General features: G+C 49.3%; 1 protein-coding gene across 2 annotated transcripts in view; it reads right to left on the reverse strand.

Moving 5' to 3' along the window:
- LOC116951305 (prestin-like) overlaps positions 1 to 18123 on the reverse strand; it is a 36577-nt gene extending 18454 nt beyond the window's left edge. For both annotated transcript variants that reach the window (XM_032969839.2, XM_032969838.2), the window contains exons 1-4: positions 18004 to 18123; positions 4772 to 5016; positions 806 to 945; positions 117 to 227 (exon numbers count right to left, since the gene is read on the reverse strand). In XM_032969839.2, coding sequence (XP_032825730.1) covers positions 117 to 227; positions 806 to 945; positions 4772 to 4953 — 433 coding nt within the window. In that variant the 5' untranslated portion in view covers positions 4954 to 5016; positions 18004 to 18123. The remainder of the gene's footprint in view (positions 1 to 116; positions 228 to 805; positions 946 to 4771; positions 5017 to 18003) is intronic.
- Between the last annotated feature and the right edge of the window lie 1467 nt (positions 18124 to 19590).

Consider the following 19590-nt stretch of genomic DNA (forward strand, 5'->3'; position numbering starts at 1 on the left):
CTAGAGGCAGCAGAGTAATGCTCCAGGTGACTGTTGCAGCCTGATCTATTGCGTTCTCACCTAGATATACAGATTAAACTTGAAATGTGAATTCTCGGCCTCGTTTCCGCACTCACCAATGGAGATGTGATGAGATGTCCCGAGGAAGAAATAGACTAGCATTGGGTAGAAGGAGGCATAGAGGCCATAGATGGGAGGTACTCCGGCCAGCAGAGCGTACGCCATTCCTGGAATGACAAAGATCACCCGCGTAGCCATGACAAATTGTTGGGACAAGTGCTGTTAGCAAGCATCGATGAAGCAGAGCAACGCCAACATCAATACGATACAATGTACATTCATGTAGCAGCATCTAAATGCAACCGCATCTCCAGATGCCGCATGGGGTGGGGGGGGAACTAAAACGCGAATCCAAATGGGGTCATAAGTGTGGACTTGAACAAGGGCAGCAGGAGCAGCAGTGTCAACCGCACAGAGGAGTTCAAGAAGAAGAGAATTCCAGACCCCAGGAGCAGAAGCCGAATCAAGAGCGACCTTCCACGGAACTATCAACAACTGACCGTCAACAACTGACGTTCATCTTAATATTCCTCGGGGTGTGCCGGTGGTCCTCCAGAGTTGGCCAGATACAGTGCAGATTAGCGACTGACATTATTTTTTTTTTTCAACGAACAGAACCCAACGAAGATCTCAATGAATATCGAAAACGAAGACGCATCACTGAGAGGGCAGCCAATCAATGAAAGGCAGAGGAGGAGAGGCTTGGAGGGGGCCCACGAGTGAGAGAGCGAGCGTAGCGACGCACCCTGCGGTAACTGGATGACACCGGTGCTGATGCCGGCAAAGACGTCTCCGAGAAACCACTCGCGCAGACGGTAGCGCGGCAGCCATGACAGTACGGGGAACGCGAGCTTCATCCGGGCGCTCAGGTCCGCGCGAGAGCAGCTGCAAACACACGCGCACACACACACACACACGGCTATGGTTAGCTACGTACAATACGAAAGAAGTTCAACATACAGCGAGGGGAAAAAAAGTATTTGATCCCCTGCTGATTTTGTACGTTTGCCCACTGACAAAGAAATGATCAGTCTATAATTTTAATGGTAGGTTTATTTGAACAGTGATAGACAGAATAACAATAACAAAATCCAGAAAAACGCATGTCAAAAATGGTATAAATTGATTTGCATTGTAATGAGGGAAATACGTATTTGACCCCCTCTCAATCAGAAAGATTTCTGGCTCCCAGGTGTCTTTTATACAGGTAACGAGCTGAGATTAGGAGCACACTCTTAAAGGGAGTGCTCCTAATCTCAGCTTGTTACCTGTATAAAAGACACCTGTCCACAGAAGTAATCAATCAATAAGATTCCAAACTCTCCACCATGGCCAAGACCAAAGAGCTCTCTAAGGATGTCAGGGACAAGATTGTAGACCTACACAAGGCTGGAATGGGCTACAAGACCATTGCCAAGCAGCTTGGTGAGAAAGTGACAAGAGTTGGTGCAATTATTCGCAAATGGAAGAAACACAAAAGAACTGTCAATCTCGACACACTTCTACGGGGAAGTTACCGTTGCATTTCTGTCCTAAATGTGCACCCCAAACCTGTTCCCACCCCTCCCCGTTTCTGTGTATATGCAAGATGTGCTGTTTTTGAGCTGCCGCAAGATGAGCTGCCACTCTCTTTCTGGCCCCTCCCCCCCCCCAACCTTATTTCCTATTTAAGCTGCTGTTCATCCCTCTCTCTCCTTGCCTCTCTGTCCGTCTTTCCTACTGACCATGTACCTCGTATTTTCACTCTGTCTATGCTGGTTTTTTGCAATCCAGAAGTTGAACACGAAATTTAACACTCTTCTGAAATTCGTGGTCCGCCAGGAAGTGTCTAACTGTGTTGTTGGCCTGATTGGTTGTGCTTCACATAATGTTTTTTAGGTTTGTTAAATTCTCGTCTCTCATCTTTTTTGTTGTATTTACCTCCATGATTTGTTCTTTCCATGATTTGTTCTTGACACCTGATGAAGATCGCTTGTGTTGTGATCGAAACGTCGTGATTGTTTTGTTTTAATCTAATTTTATTGTATTTCCACATACGTGACTTTACCGAAAAAAACAATGAGTAACTGTCAATCTCCCTCGGCCTGGGGCTCCATGCAAGATCTCACCTCGTGGAGTTGCAATGATCATGAGAACGGTGAGGAATCAGCCCAGAACTACACGGCAGGATCTTGTCAATGATCAAGGCAGCTGGGACCATAGTCACCAAGAAAACAATTGGTAACACACTACGCCATGAAGGACTGAAATCCTGCAGCGCCCGCAAGGTCCCCCTGCTCAAGAAAGCACATATACATGCCCGTCTGAAGTTTGCCAATGAATATCTGAATGATTCAGAGGACAACTGGGTGAAAGTGTTGTGGTCAGATGAGACCAAAATGGAGCTCTTTGGCATCAACTCAACTCGCCGTGTCTGGAGGAGGAGGAATGCTGCCTATGACCCCAAGAACACCATCCCCACCGTCAAACATGGAGGTAGAAACATTATGCTTTGGGGGTGTTTTTCTACTAAGGGGACAGGACAACTTCACCGCATCAATGGGAGGATGGACGGGGCCATGGGCCGTCAAATCTTGGGTGAGAACCTCCTTCCCTCAGCCAGGGCATTGAAAATGGGTCGTGGATGGGTATTCCAGCATGACAATGACCCAAAACACATGGCCAAGGCAACAAAGGAGTGGCTCAAGAAGAAGCACATTAAGGTCCTGGAGTGGCCTAACCAGTCTCCAGACCTTAATCCCATTGAAAATCTGTGGAGGGAGCTGAAGGTTCGAGTTGCCAAACGCAGCCTCGAAACCTTAATGACTTGGAGCAGATCTGCAAAGAGGAGTGGGACAAAATCCCTCCTGAGATGTGTGCAAACCTGGTGGCCAACTACAAGAAACGTCTGACCTCTGTGATTGCCAACAAGGGTTTTGCCACCAAGTACTAAGTCATGTTTTGCAGAGGGGTCAAATACCTATTTCACTCATTAAAATGCAAATCAATTTATAACATTTTTGACATGCGTTTTTCTGGATTTTGTTGTTGTTATTCTGTCTCTCACTGTTCAAATAAACCTACCATTAAAATTGTAGACTGATCATTTTTTGTTCAGTGGGCAAACATACAAAATCAGCAGGGGATCAAATACTTTTTTCCCCTCACTGTACGTACAATATGAAAGACGTTCAACATACATAGACACACAGACGCGCGCACGCATACACACACACACAAACGCATGGAAGCACACAAACGCACAGACACGTGCGGACACATAAAGCCACGTGTACAGGCACACACAAGTACAAACTTGTTACATTTGCAGATGGCAAAAGTGACTCAAAAGGCCTATTGAGGTCAAGAGGTGTGGAGATGGCACTGGGCCACGTCTTGCCATCGCTCATACCCTTCTGCCAGATTTCACAACCGTTGTCGAGTCAACGACTTACCTTCACAGCCTGCTCGTACAGCACCCCATTCTTGTAAAACCGTTTACGGCCGCAGGCTTCTTACCCTCGTCAATAAATAAAAACAAAGAGCCGTTTTCAGGTCTGGGTAACCTGCCCACCTTTATTATGCGCATGTGTCGGGCAGCGTGAAGTTTAAACAAAAACTTAGGAATTCTTGAGATTCTTTCACCGCTAATCCTGCCCGAAGGCGATACAAATCTGAGCACCGGTCGGGGAGAACTGTGCCGTACAAATGGTGGCGACTGATGCACGCGTTTCGCGAACACATGTGCGGTGCCCTCCAAAACACAAGAGACCGAGCCGGGCAAAGGTCACATTTCCTGGTATGGTAACAAGTATCTCAGTGGTTCCGAGTACAACAACATTTACATTAACAAAGCGCAGAATTAAATTGCAGGGAGGAGCGGTGGTGCGGCACCTGGCGCACTACGCAATGAACCAAGTGAGCCAAGGTCAACTCCTGGTGACGGCTAACATCAGCTGGGGGGGGGGGGGGGATATTGGAAATGGCCCCAGGTCCTGCCTACCCTCACCAATTCGCACTGCCCACGGTCAAACAATCCCCATGACTGACACAGCGTGAGGAGGCCTTCATCCAGCGGTGGATTGGCAAGGGGCAGCAGCGACTGCTGTCTCACTGATGCAACCGCGTCTCGAGACGCCGTGCCGTGGTGGAGGTCGCACGAGGTCGCAGCGACAACCGGGATGACTCGTCCAACGAGTAAGGGACAATGTTAATTAACTCCTCTTTGTGGAGATTTACTCGGCATTCTAAAACTCACGGTCACAACCCACATCCTGCTTCCCGAAGGAGGGAAACCCCCTACAAGCCCAAGCCACGCCTGTCGATGCCGTTACCGTCACCAAGCCTCCATCGTCACCTCCCGTCAGTCGATCTTAACGATCCCGTGACATGATTCGTAAGGGTGGGCCATAATGCGCTGGCGTCCTGATCCAAATGTCAAATTCTTAAATTACCCGCAAATTTATCAAATGGGACTATACACAGCAATCAATCATCGCCCCATAGCGGCAGACTAATTCCCTGGGTCACTTGAGTTCACCTGGCTAAACAAAATTAAGCGAACTTGAAACTAGCGGCACACTTGGGAACACAGGAGAGACCATTCCCCCACACCCCACCCCCACCCCCCCCGACTAATTTTGTGTCTTCCGACGAGTCGAGCAATGGGGCCGACAATCAACGGCGCGACAGATTACGCGATGCAGAGCACGCTGGAGATGCCGCGACTCACTGCACGCAGGAGAACAGGCGCTCCCGCAGCGTGGGCGGCGGGTGCTCCGCCCGCATCGCCAGCCCCTCCAGGTCCGCTTGGCTCATCGGGTGGCGCGCCGAGCCCCCCAGGGACGTCCCGCCCTCCAGTGACCCCCCTCCTAGCTCTCGCTGCCGCGGCAGCGACCCGTCGCTCAGAGCCATCGCGGATCCGCGAGCCGGCGTCGTGGTTGAATCGGTTCAGTAGCACGTCCTACTTGGCCAACGCTACACACAACACGCGCAACAACAAAGGAGGGAGAGAATGTATAACTTAGTACATTTGGTGTTCGCGCCATTGTTCAAGCGCACGGCCATTACGCAGGAAGGCGTTTGGTTGCTTTCGCGAGAGACGCAGTTGCAGTCGTTACACAGCCAGGGGTGATGCTGCTTTGTGTTATCGCAATTCAGTAATGCGCTGTGTCATTTTGCAAATTCGACAAATTTAGACCAAGATGCCGGTACACAATGGCCTTCTCTTCTCAAATTACGTCACGGGATCTTCCACGTCAGCTGTGACGCAGACGGCGCGTAGTATCTTAACGTTATTACACCCGCAGTGTTAACCAGGGCGGCCTGCCGGATTGGAACCGTGGAACTCTGCAGCAAGCGGCGAACGCGCGGCCGTTGGGGCTCACAACCTCAGCACCGCTCCCGCACGTCGTCGCCACCACCACCACAACCTCAGCACCGCTCCCACACGTCGCCGCCACCACCACCACAACCTCAGCACCGCTCCCGCACGCCACCACCACCACAACCTCAGCACCGCTCCCGCACGTCGCCACCACCACCACCACAGCACCACTCCTGCACGTCGCCACCACCACAACCTCAGCACCGCTCCCGCACGTCGCCACCACCACCACCACCACCACATCAGCACCGCTCCCGCACGTCACAACCACCACCACAACATCAGCACCGGCTCCCGCACGTCGCCACCACCACCACCACAACCTCAGCACCGCTCCCTCACGTCGCCACCACCAGCACCACAACCTCAGCACCGCTCCCGCACGTCGTCGCCACCACCACCACCACAAACTCAGCACCACTCCCGCACGTCGCCACCACCACCACAACATGAGCACCACTCCTGCACGTCACCACCACCACAACATCAGCACCGCTCCCGCACGTCGCCACCACATCAGCACCGCACGTCGCCACCACAACATCAGCACCGCTCCCGCACGTCGCCACCACCACCGCCACAACCTCAGCACCGGCTCCCGCACGTCACCACCACAACCTCAGCACCGCTCCCACACGCCGCCACCACCACCACGGAGTCGTGTGTGGCTAGACAAGGGCTGACTATGATTGTAGTGATGATGAGGATGATCATCATCATTTCTTTAAATACTCATTAAATAAACAAAAACACAATTAGGTACGTCGACAAAGAGGCCTGCAGCAATGTTTAGCCGCAGGGCGCGTTTGGATTTGCGCGCGTCCGGTCACCGGCCCGCGGGTGATCAATGTCATTCTGCAGAGGTGGTGGATGTGACGAAAGAGCCCTTCACAAATGCCATCGCAGCAGCAGCAGCAGCAACACCACGTGCCTTCTGGGTGAGCTTTTCATCGCCGTGTCTTTAGCTGATACACTTAACCGGCGTATAATTAAACTGGGTTCTGAAGTGTGTATATATAAGTATACACACACACACACACACCATGGTCACCAATGAATGCACAAAAAACAAGCACATTCGTTCGGGTTTTTCATTTAAATCTCTGCAGATTTCCGCGGTGAAAATAATGATTTCCACGAAGCAAATCAGGTACAACCATAAAGCCCGCACCGGCTAGCGTGGGTAAGATGGGCTATTGAAGAGACGACAGAAATAGGGTAGGATTAGTGAACAGTGTCATCTGCTGGGGCCGTTTCCGGGCCACGTGCGGTGTCACGTGCGGTGTCACGTCACAACATCACAACCGGCAAACAAGTGGGATACACAAAGCAACGTCTACTCCCGACAGCTCTGCGAGTGGAAGATGGCAACACCTTGACTGCGGCGTTGACGTTGGCCATTTGGAGAATCACAATCCCACCCACACCATTTTGTGTTCAAGAACTCGTTGGTATCATTGAAACATTTCGTCAAGTTATTCAAAGGGATTGTTCAATCGTTTCCCAGAAGGGAGGGGGGAAAAAATTAAGAACAGAATCCGCTGACACAACGCAAGCCAGACACGCCGCCTGCAAATGTTTATATGCGCATTTCCAGTGCAGCCGGGCACAAGGCAAGGCACTGCTCGTGACGTCCAGCGGTCTGGAATGCAGCGCATCAGTCGCGATCAGTTGAGTTACACAAGCCGCGTTTCGTAATATGTTGTTAATAGTAACGCAACGGTGTTACGTAATTATTCAGTGGCGGTGCAGACAGCACTCTGTGTGCTTCGATTCTAGGATTTCGCGTTTCAAGCCGAACTTTGTTCGTGTGCTGCCAGCGGACCAAAATCAGAATCTTTATTTATCCTGGAGAAATCCCATGGCTGGTGAAACGGGTGCCGCACGCGCTGGCAGCGTTCGTGCCCCTATCGCAGCGGACTGCCCGACCACAAATGCTCCCCCCAGAAGCGTGCCACCAACCTGCGGCTATAATCTTGAAGCTGCAGCTGCTGAGAAATCTACTCGCGGGCACCACCCCCTACTACTAGGCTGAACGGGGCCATCTGCTGAATGCAGAACAACATCTGAGCCGAGCGCGGTCCTCGTGAGGACAGCACACACGGGGTACGATGGGCGGCAATGTTCACATACCGTATATGTAAGCATACATCGATGTAGAACGTGGCAATTGGGCTACACTACAATTTTGGCACACGATGATCGACTGCACCGAGGCAGTTCCTCAAATTCTGTTCTATTCTTGGATATGGCAGCAATACGTTCAGGAGCCAGATGAAATGTCAAGTTCAGCTGGTCACGATAAGAGGGCTTCAAGAGAGAGAGGGTGTAGTTTTGTTGCTCCTCCGTTAAAGGGGAGCAGACTACAGTGGGTTTACTGTGGTCCGTGGTTTGGGTTGCATGGCGACAATCGTCTCACTATTATGATAGAGATGATGCACGCATCGATCTGTTGATGTTCCCATGAGGATGCTGGTCACACCAGTGTCTTCGAGGAGGAAGAATATCAAAGTCAGCAGGTGTGATGTTTGGGTCTCAAATGAGGAGTCTATTCTGGACGTCCGGGTTGTTCAACTGCGTCCTCCAAGCGTTCTTCCACAAATGAGACGAATGGGACAACCATCGCTGCCTCCACACTCCCGGACCACAGCCCAGCACCACCACCGCCCGACAAATCTGTACGCGTCACCGCAAGGTGCAGACGGCACCCGGGAGTACAGTCGTGCGCCGTGGTGCCGAACGCTGCCCGTGACAAGACATCACGAGCGGCTGCAGATACGGGGAGCCAAGATCACTCAAGGACCCTCACTGCCACTCTCAGGAGCTCTCTCGAGAGAGAGAGAGAGCGCCGTGGTGGAATGTGGCCTCGAATCAAAGTGCAAGGCAAACTCACAGCAAAGCCCTCGTGCACACACGACTTAGCAATCCTCAACTGGGACCCACAGCAGAGAGGGATCTTGCTTACCAAAGTCTGGCAGTTCGCCAGGCTGCTAGTGAGACTGCATGCCAGTCAAAACTCAAACCAGAGTTTGCTTTTATTAAGCCAATGTTGTTGAACATATGCAGGCCATTTGGCTGATGGGATGTGCAAAACATTTTTTTTCTACATTTAATGCGGAGGGGAAATATTTGTTCGGGATGCATATTGTCTGTTTATGTATTTTGCTACTTATATTCTCAAAGACGCAAACGATTATGCGACAGATCATCAACCCACTGCCAGATGCAGGCCTCCCCGCACCCTTTCGGTCATGGGGGTTGAATGACCATACTTCACCATGCTAGTGAGTGCGGGTCGTCGGTAAATGGACTTTGCCAGGAACCGTTTAAATATCACTCATTGGTGATATTAGCTGTAGTCTAGAATTGAACTTGGGTCGCTGGGTTCATAGGGCAGTGCGCTAATCACTGCGCCACCGCTCCACCCACATCTTATTTAATTTCCATGTTGATTTTGGTTGTTAGAAGGTATATACGGTGTGTATATATATAGAACACACACAGACAGCTAGAGTTTACACAAACAACTAACAGTCAGTGTAGGGACAGCCTGCTATTAAAAGCAGCAGATTACATCTGCCGGCTGTGTGGCTGGGCGCTCCTTTTGGTAGCAAAATTAAACAACAGGAAATGTGTATTTGGGTTGTGGCTTCCTATATAGCCGTTCCCTGCAGTCACAAGACGGCTCACGGTGGTAACCCAAAGTCTGCGACTACATTTGCCAATGGGCTACAAAGTTAATATCTCTGTTGTCACTCCCACAGACAGCTTGAGGAAGTCAACAGATGACTGCACACACACAGCAGAAGACCAAACATTCAAGTGACCATTATACACGATACCCACCAAGTGACCATTCGCCACCATACCCACACCAGTTGACTATTCTCCACTATAACCACATTAGGCAGTGTGGCCAACAGAAGCAATAAACCAAACCCTCCAATAGTTTGTTCCATCACCACATCTTTTATTTCTCACCCTGAAGCTCTTCTTCCAGTGGGAAACTCCCCAGTGGTGTCCATTGATTTTCTCAGACACTGCACCGGTTTGGACTTCGCCCTGCCACCAGCGAGGTGTGGCATCACAAACCAATGGCTCCGGGTGGTCAAACGTAACGAGCGAGTGCAAGAAAAAGCCACAGACGTCGCAAAATAGAGAAAAGGTAAGCACGTCACTAAAAAATAATTTAATTAAATATACAGTACATATAGAAATTGCATGAGTATATACGTTCATGCCGAATTTTCAACACAGATAAAAGCTTCGGCAAGGCAGCAAAACAACAATAACAACAACAAAAACCAGTCACATAGCACACAAGACAATACACAGTCCCGTTAGTAACATGGCACAATGACAATGAAATGATTTTATACCTAAGTGACTTTACCGAAAGAACCAAAGAGTATGGATTCCTGCAGTCACGAAAGCTTCAAATCAAGATTCAAATCAAGAGATTGGCCACAACAATAAGCAGCTGAAGCACCATGAACAACACGTAAACGTTCATGGATGGGCTCTTGCTTATGACACCGAGCAACACAACAAACGCCACTGGAAAAATACGAATCCAGTCGAGGAAAACCCACTGAGTCGGTGTTGATTCTCTGTTATGGGCCGTGGCAGACCCTTAGCTCGTTAGTTTATTGCTTTGTTCGCAACTGCCCAAGTCGCTTCACAGTGTTTTCAGTCACCATACAAGGTCCCGCCGGCGTCTGTGTGCAAGGAACACCTGTAGTCGCGCGCACAACGATGGAACGACTGCGTCTCAGCGCACCACCAGGCACGGTTAGAGCAGGCCATTAAGCGGCGATGACCTTTGTTGGTTTGACATTCGTGGAATAAACAGTGCGAAAATGCACAGGGTTCGCCAACTTCCAAGCACGCCGAGACCTTGACGGCACTACTTACGCAGCTTACGCTGGCTCCTCGCTTTCCACGAGAAAAATCACTGAGAGAGAGAGAGAGAAATCCGGTCACGATTTGATTCGAGAATGAATTATTTTGATCTTGTTTTGACTTAAAGCTTTTTTGCTGTGGTTTTCAAACCTGATAATGATTGCTTGTGTTGCAGTCGAAACGCCGTGAGAATTTAATTGTTTAATATTTTATTGTTTCCCTTCTACGTGACTTTACTGAAATAACCAAGAATATAAATATTCATCTTGTTCATTTCGTTTATATCGTACGACTTGCTTGTCCTGCCTCGTTCATCCCCGATAGCCTAACGGTAACATATGCATTTAATTTCCGCAAATAATGGTTTCTTGCATATACGATTCGTTGCACACTCTAAAACTGATAGGAATTGCCGAGGTGATAAATCATGACAACATCACAGGCCAAGATCCATCTACTGTTGGATGAAGGTCTCCCAGACCCTAACCTCTCAGTGCTGTGAAGCCACAATCCATCTTACTAATGGACATCGACTGATCTCATCCCTCCATCTCACACACACACACAGTATACAAAAGACAAATCCCCCGTGTAGCCTTTTACAGACTGTTGGGGCAAGTGGTGTTAGCGAGCAACTATGAAGGCCGGCATGGCACACTATGGGGTGGGGGGGGGGGTGGCCAATACCACGCCCGGCCACTTTTGTCTCCCCAAAGCTATTGTTTACCACATAAGGTACTCATTCAAAACCGAGTCGCTCAAGGGGAGGCCCAGGACCGGTTCAAATATTCGTCACTGTTATTAGTCACGAGCGGTATTTGGACTTGAGTAGCCGTGCTCGTAGCGCAATGCGCTAACTACTACGCTGCCTCTCCCCTGCCCTCCCTAAAAAAACAAGAGTTTACTGTGAGTGCACGTGAGTGTACACACAGTGTGCACTCAAAGAGACGTTAAATATACACACACACACACAGGTATACAAACTACATCAGCTGTCCATTGTCAGTAAGTGGCAATTACATCCTCATAGAGCTTGTGCCAGGCTAGGTACACACAAAGACGTGCACTCACGTCATCACTCAACGTCTACAATGATCGTCTTCTCAGGCGAATTATTTCCTTTGGCTGCCATTCCTTCGTGGACCTTGTCCATCGGGGCTATCACGCCTTCTCTCTCACTTTCCTTAAGTGTGTACACGCCGCGTCTCCGATGCGCGTTTGTACCCTGGCCCCACCACGTCCCTCTCGCACTCCCCTTGTGCAATACCAAGCTGCGTCTCGGATTATTTCCCCCAATATTCTGCCCCTTTTGCTCCATTTACTTTGCCAGTGTGCATATGTTTTTACTTTCGTACCCAGGCTTAGAAAGTTAAAATATGCAATGATTAAAAACGTTTTTCTGAAGTCACATTGCGACGCTGCGTTTAATTATCAAGCTCAGGCTCAGCAAAAGCACTCTGTCTCCTCCACCCTGCTCACCCCCCCCCCCCCTTTGATTCACCAATGAATCCTGAAAGTCTTTGACCTGACAGGTAGCGCGGGTTAATTAATGAGGCTCCACTGGTAGATCCGGCCTCTGTGGAATGTGGCTTGTAAAAAAAGACTTCTCTCCACCCACCCACTAATTCCCACACTGTATGAGCCACACACACGCATATATATTTATACATTCGTCGAATGTATAGCCCCCTATTCAAAACGCACGGAGTTAAACCCTACGACCAAATCGTACGGAGTGCGCCCTCGCCGTCCTGGATGGCGACCACCATCATGTACTCTATAAAAAACAGGTGTTATAGGCTGCCGCGGGGCTATGTTGTCACTAGGAAGCAGTGCAGCAATATCCATTGCTGTACGGTACTCGACTGTCAAAGTCTATGCTCCCCGCTTTCACCAAGTCACGATAACCAGCACGGTGAAGTATGGTCAAATGACTCCCAAAAACCCGTACGATGTCGTGAAGCCCTCATCCAGCAGTGGATACATCAAACAGGCGTTACACATACATGATTATAACGCACACTACGGTAGTGTGCGATGGTTAGGGGAACGGGGGCCGAGGAGATTGAATGGTTGAGCGTGCAGAATTAAAAGAGCCGCTTCCAGTGAGCTGCTTACCCCAGAGGAGGACACAGACGGTCATTAACCAACAGGCGCTTCTGACTCGCTGTGTAACCCAAACATTCAGTCCATCAGCTTATGGGTCACCGGGACCAAAACTTTTGTGCAACATTGCTTTGAGATGGCACATCCTGGCTTCGATGTATCCCAGTCTCATCAACAGAGTCATGTTAATCAACAGTTACCGAGTTGCCCAATGTTACATGCAAGGGCCCTCTGTAAGCAATGGTCAATGTCCGTCCATCACAAACTCGGGGGAGAAAACTGTGATGCGCCGTCGTGGTGCATTGTGGGGGAAAAGCCAATAAATTAGAGGCAAGGGCCATTCGTACCACACCAACATGAATCCACGTGGCGGCTGACGTGTAGTCTGAAACCGAAGTAGGTTCGTAGCAACAGCATAAGCTCTCGTTGTCAGTGGCCACGCATTTTAAGTCAGAATTGAGAACTATAAAACTTAAGACTTCCAAGCAATCAATAAAGTCAATATTCCGACTTAATTATTCACTCAAATCCTGCCACCTCTGTTCACACGCTTGACACATTTTACATGCAAATGTGTAAAGTAACCAGAGTTCATAATATTGCCAGGCACCGTCTCGTACCTTCTCATAAAGTACGCTGTGTATTTGCTTTGCGTTGTTAAGGTAATTATGTTGGTGTTGTACAATATCCCGCAGCGCGGGATAATAAAAGTTTCGAGTTGCTTTTGCCGAACGAGGTGAGAACTCACGAGGCCAGGATAGGGTCACATTTACAGAACGACCTGAGGTGCATCGCCCTGCCAGTAGGGGAGCAGGCAGAGGGGGGGGGGGGTGATGGCTGCGTGTGATCCCAACCGAGTATGTTGGGGGATTTTTTTCATTTGAAAATGTTGGACCCCGACGGCGGCACACGACAGCTGACTCTTGCAAATGACGTCACGGGGTCTTTAAAGTCCACTGACAAAGGAGACGGAAACGTCGTGTTTTACGATTATATTGCCCCTGTAGCAATAACCAGGGCGGCCACTAGATTCAAACTCGTTAGCCTCTGCAATAAGCGGTGTCAATGTATAGTTAGAATTTGCACATATCTTTGCGTAATTTAAGTTTGCAATCTTGGTCACAATGTTCTGATATGCAAGAATTGTACACCCTAAAATAAACTTGATTTGAAGCTTTCGTGACTGCAGGAATCCATACTCTTTGTTTTTTTCGGTAAACTCACGTAGGTAGAAATATTTTTTAAAAATCTATGGTGTCAGGCACAGGTACCTTGGTGAACAGAGAGACTACATCGAAGTTGACAAGCAAAGCAAATCATCTGGAGACAGTGAAATGTCCTTGCTTAGAGAAACCAAGTGAGCTGAGCTAAGTACTGCTGAGGTGGTTTTGCCCGTGAATGGAAGCAGGGTCTCAAGACAGAAATCGGACCAGTTCGTAGGTAGGCGAGTTGTTGATGGAAACGATAGGATGGAGTGGAGTACTTTCTTTATGGATTTTTGGAAGGCCGTAAAATCTGGGTGGTCTAGCAGCCGAAGGTTTTAGAGAGCTGCTTGGTCGGTTCGATTAGAGAAGTCGAATTAGTGATTATATTGTTGGTGTTTGTAGCCAGGCAGTTGGTAGGATCTTTGTTGATTTTGGTATAACTGCCTTCATTAAGAAGGTCCTGGATTTAGTTGTATGTGGTTTATCCATGATGACCGTGGCATTGCCCTTATTGGCTGAAAGGATGACAATGTCATCTCTCTTTTTAATTAGAGCGAGTTCAGAGCGCTCGTCTCTGCTGATGTTACTAATGGGTTTCTTAGCGTTTGAGGATGGCGGCGATTTCAGATCTTGCCACGTCTGCTGGGATGTGACCCAAACCTTTGAGGGCTACGTCAACCTGGGCAATGATATCATCCACTGGGATGTGTTTGGGTGACTTCAAAATTAAGCCCTCTAGCTAGTACCGATTTTAAGCTATCGGAAATTGGGCTGTTACTCTGATTGATGACAATCTTGTCAACATTTAACTTTTGAATGTGGATCTGGCTTCTTTTTTGACAGGATGTTGAATTTAGCAATCAGGTTAACTTTACATTTGGTTGACATTGCCGCGGCAGAAGAAACAGTCATGTTATCTACAATGTCCCAATCAGATGTGGACATTTTATCTGTTAATGCTAAGTGTTATTGTAAGAGACATTTGTCTAAATTATCAAGTTCAAAACAGAGCAGTAATTGTACACCCTGTATAACATGTTTGTATTTTTAACCCAAATCTGCCTTACAATAGAGAGTTTACACGTTAATGGGTTTTGCCCGATCATAAATAAACAACTTACGGCAATAAATAAACATCTGCATGTAATAAGGCCAATTTTAATGTATATACTATTTAACTATGCACATAAACAGTCCAACAAGACAAAACTAAATAACATAATCAAAACCAAAACACGGGCTAGGCTGTGACACCATGTATAGCCTGCCATCCCATCTCATCCCCTACTTTCCCATCTCATTGAAGCCCAACCCAAACCACTGCGCCACCACTCCCTACAGGTGCTAAGTATAGTGGGAAAATAAGAGATCCTGCGAGTCTGGGACACGTGGTGAACCTTCGTTTAGAACCGAACGCTGCAGAGAGAGCCTCCCTGCATTCAACGTAGAACCAGAATCTGTTGAGGCGCACCTGTCGCCCACACGCACGTACGCAACACTTAGTGAATGAAACAGCTTTGCCGCTTTAAAAATGGCTGCGTGAATTCACGGCCCTTTGTAAAATTCAGCGCTAAAAGCCTTCTGCCATGTCACTCATAGTGTTAGGGTTTTGACCATACTTCACCAAACTGATCGAGGTCAGAGGCAAGTGGGGGGGGGGGGGGGGAAAGAGGTCCAGGACCTTTTCATGTATCGCTCGTCACCGACGTCCACCGTGACCGTGAACCAAACTCAGGTCCACCAACCACTGCTCCCCACTCCCTCACACATTTTACTGCTTTAAATAACTCGTACCACTCCAGACAGTGTAATGACCTTCGTCACACAGCCGTGCTGGACCTTCATCTGTGAACAGGTAAGAAGCCCATGAACACCAAGTCTATTTTTCAACGGAGAACCGATTCCCAACATGCACAGCAAAGTCAGGAAATTCCGAAGTGTCAAAATTGGCCGCCGTACGGAATGATAAATGAATCGCTTTGTGGTCTCTAATCGTTACCTGCTGGCCGTGTTGAGACAGTAGCTTATGAAAAATACAAGCCGCTCAGATCCTGTTCCGCATTTAGCACGGCGCTCCGCTCCTTGTATCCATGTAACACGACTCTTAAGGTCAACACCTGCCCATACCCAACTCCCGCCAGCGAGTGCGATGCACAGTTTTTCGCTCAGCAAAAACAGCAGAACGCGTTGGAAACGACAGCAGCTTGGCGTGGAACAACGCAGCGACACGGCTCTGTGACGGCGAACAAGTTGATGGGTCACGCAAGAGACCGGTCCACCTCTCGACCGCACAAGGCTGCGGAGTGGGCAGTAGTAGAGCGACAAGGGGGTTGGTTGATGAATCTGTCCGTGCAACACTGCGACCCCCTTGGACGCGTTTTGGGTGTCGTGCTCCAGCTCCGTACTATCCGCAAAGCTGTTTCTCCAACCATGGAGAAACAGCCCCCTGAGACTCCGATCAAAACCATCACGTTGCCATACACAGCAGGCGTTACCAAAAAGATTTCCAAAATCTTAAACAAACACAAGATCCAGGTCCGATTCAGTACAGTACACAAAATCCGTGATCTAATGCCATCTGTGAAAGATGTCATTCCTGACTTGCAATACCCTGGTGTTTACAAACTAAGTTGCATCTGTGCTGATTGTTACATTGGCGAAACGAAACGTCATGTCTCTGACCGTGTCCCCACCTGATGACGGACTGCTGGTGTTGCGCCCGAAACGTCGTGATTTAATTAAGTTGTTTTAATTTTTATTGTATTTTTTTACCTACGTGACTTTACCGAATAAAACCAATGAGTATAAAAAAAACAAATCCTTTGAAGAAGACATTTGTGAACTTTCCAAATGCAGTGTAAAAAAGAGTGCGGTGACTCAGACGAGCTCCCATGACTAAACGGGTTACATAACTGTTATTACACAAGTTCATTCTTTCATGGACTCTGCCCAACCTCTCTCATCTCGCCGTACACCCCATTCCGTGTCCTCAAACTCCAGCAACAAAGGCCTTTAATATCCAAACCTGCAGTCGTCTTTCCACTCGATGGGAAGTCACTCCCGTCTCAGATTTACATTGCGGCTATGTGCATGTCCACCCCTGGCCATCTGTGCGGCAACACTGCCTTACTTATCCTGTTCAAGTCCAGGCTCAATGTGTCTACTCCGCCGCCTCTTCGTATATGGCGTGCCAACATCACCGTGTATCCCTTCATGTCCCCTACCTGCCCTGTTATTTCAGTTTCATTTATTTATTATAGCCCTGTGAGCCATTCGGCTCTTGAATCGGGTGCAACCGCAACAAACAAAAACACATTGACAAGAAAACATCTTTAAAAGTGACTACGCGCAAAAACAAGTCCACTAACTGTGCATTGTCTTGAGAGCCAGATACCCCCGCTGCACTCCACACAACAATATTTGCGCAAGTGCTTATTCAGCAAGCACCTACGAAGCCTTGCACAGCGTACGGTATGCGTGGTATGGCCAACAACCACGGCAGGCCGCCTCGGTCTCTCCCACAGTGCTAACGTTTACACGCCGCACAACACCCGGTCACATAACCACCGCTGGTGTAAAGTCGTGGCTGAGAATCGCCGAGTTCGCATCACAGTGCCCTTACCAGAGCGCTACCGCTCATCGGGGCCGCCGAATCGAGGCTTCACGGGCGAACACGGACAACTGAACCGGGGAGCCAAGAGCAACAGCGATCACACGTGGATGAGAATACAGCCGAAAACAGCCGAAAGGGTCACGGAGGGTTAGTTTGGAATAACAGCGAGACGGGGTGACGAAGGAGCACGTGGATCCGTGAACATGAACCCACCGGCTCGCGCCCCCTTGTTGATTGGTGGCGGCGAGTGGGCAGCGACACGGACATCGTGATCGCTAGGATGGTGGTCGAGACTAACAACGGAGTGGCAGCCAAAGGAGAGAAAACGCGGAGCGATGAAACCGCGCGTGCCAGACGCGCAACGCGAAACCCTGAGCGGTTGGCGACAGTTTGTGGGAAAGCTTTCATCCAGCAGTGGATACATCACAGCTGCTGCTGACGCTGACGCGTCTAGGCTAACGTTGTACGAACGTGGCAGAAAAAAAAAAAAATCAACGACCGCCGAATCGAACGGTGACCACAATAACGAGCGACCATTCATAGAACCCACACCCCGTTACTCCGCAGGGGTCACCCCGCGCACCGGCCCCCGGACACGCCCGGGCAGGGGGCCCCAGGCCGAGCGCGCCCGGGTAAGCCGCTATCCGAGCACCGGTGTCTGGCTCGCCCGACTAGGCCTCGCTTCGGTGATTCCGCCTCGACGCGCCGCCCGGACTTTCCCTGGCCCGAGGGGATCCTCTCGGGCCTCGTACCTGTTGCCCGACGTTCCCGGTTGGCATCCGTGAGCGGGAAGCAGCGTCCACGGTACGGAGCGGTGCCTTTAAGGGGCGCGCACAGGCGGGCACACACACACACGCGTGACGTCACGGGGGTGGGGCGGTGGGGGCGGGGTGGGGGGCGGGGTGGGGGGCGGGGGGGAGATAAATGTGAAGTCATGCTGTCATCATCATCAGCAGCAGCATCCATCCAGGGTCAATCCACTGCTGGATGGAGGCCTCTACGCTACCTCTGTCGCTCCTGCAACTTAAAACAACTCGCAAAGGCTAACACCTGTGCTTCGTGTAGCCGTGAGGCGACATTGAGATTTGTTCGTGGGAGCGCGTGCATTACTTAATCGTGGGATAACACAGTGAGATCGATTTCTAAGAGGTTCGCTTTTGGGCAATCCATAAAAACAATTTTTCGAAACTTTTTTCTGAAGCATTTTTGTTGTTGTTGGGTCTATGGCATCAACGGCGAATAAAATTGTGCCTGGCTGAACACAACACATCCAGAGCTTATTCAAAGCAATTGACATCATTACTCAAGCAAAATCTCAAACAGTGGAGGGGAGGGGGGGGAGTAGTGAGAGCCTGTGCGAGATTGGAGGGGCAGGCAGGCAGGGGGGGAGATGTGATTCTCCTTTATTTAACCGTGGGGAACCCACTGAGGCTGAGCACTACTAAGGCCTTGGTGACATGGAGACAGGGACCAAGAAGAGCTGGCTCTCACCCTGTAGCCCACACGCCTGAGGCTGTGGTGTGCCAGATTGACGCAAGAACGATGCTTCATTCACACTTTGAAGTGGCTCGCAATATTGTGATGTAGGAGCGTCAATGTGACGTTGCCGTATGTATGTTGAATTTCTTTCGCACCGTACGGTAGCCAACCGTGCTAATCGGAGGTGTAGGACCTTTGGAATGAATATACGGTTCTACCCCAATTTACGTCTCCCCGTTTAACGTTGTTTCGCAAATACGTCGTCGTCAAATTTCGATTTAAAGCTTGCGTGACTGCAGGGATTCACATTCCTGGTTCTTTCGGTAAAGTCACATAGAAGGGAAATAGTAAAATAATACAAATAAAACAATATAATTGTTGTTTTGTTGTTTAATAAAAATAAAACCAATATTTTTTTTGTTTTATTGTTCAATTATTGTATTATTTTATTGTTTCCCTTCTACGTGACTTTACCGAAAGAACCAAGAATAAGTCGTCGTCACTTTATTAACACCGCTACCCGGTGTGCGCTGCCTCAACCCCGCACTTACGTCGCTGACGGCATCGTCCGTCCGTTACCCGTCGCCTCTCTGCCTTCGCCTCCATCTACCCTGCCAATTGCTTTCATTTACGTCGTTTCGAAATTCGCTGTCGCACTTTTCAGGAATTGTACTGTCATTTATAATCATGTTTTTATTTTAAATATACATTAATTCGATCCCCCAACCCCCCACACCTCCCACCCCCTGCCCGCACCGTGACACCCCAAGCGGGGGACAGGTGGCTGGACGCACAGCGGTGCCGAGGAGGACGAGGGGAGGCGGGCTGAGATAAGGTTGGGGCAAAGGTTTACATTTATT

The sequence above is a fragment of the Petromyzon marinus genome, chromosome 42, assembly GCF_048934315.1.
Source record: "Petromyzon marinus isolate PM22_M1 ecotype Great Lakes invasive population chromosome 42, UKy_Petmar_22M1.pri1.0, whole genome shotgun sequence".
NCBI lineage: Eukaryota > Metazoa > Chordata > Hyperoartia > Petromyzontiformes > Petromyzontidae > Petromyzon > Petromyzon marinus.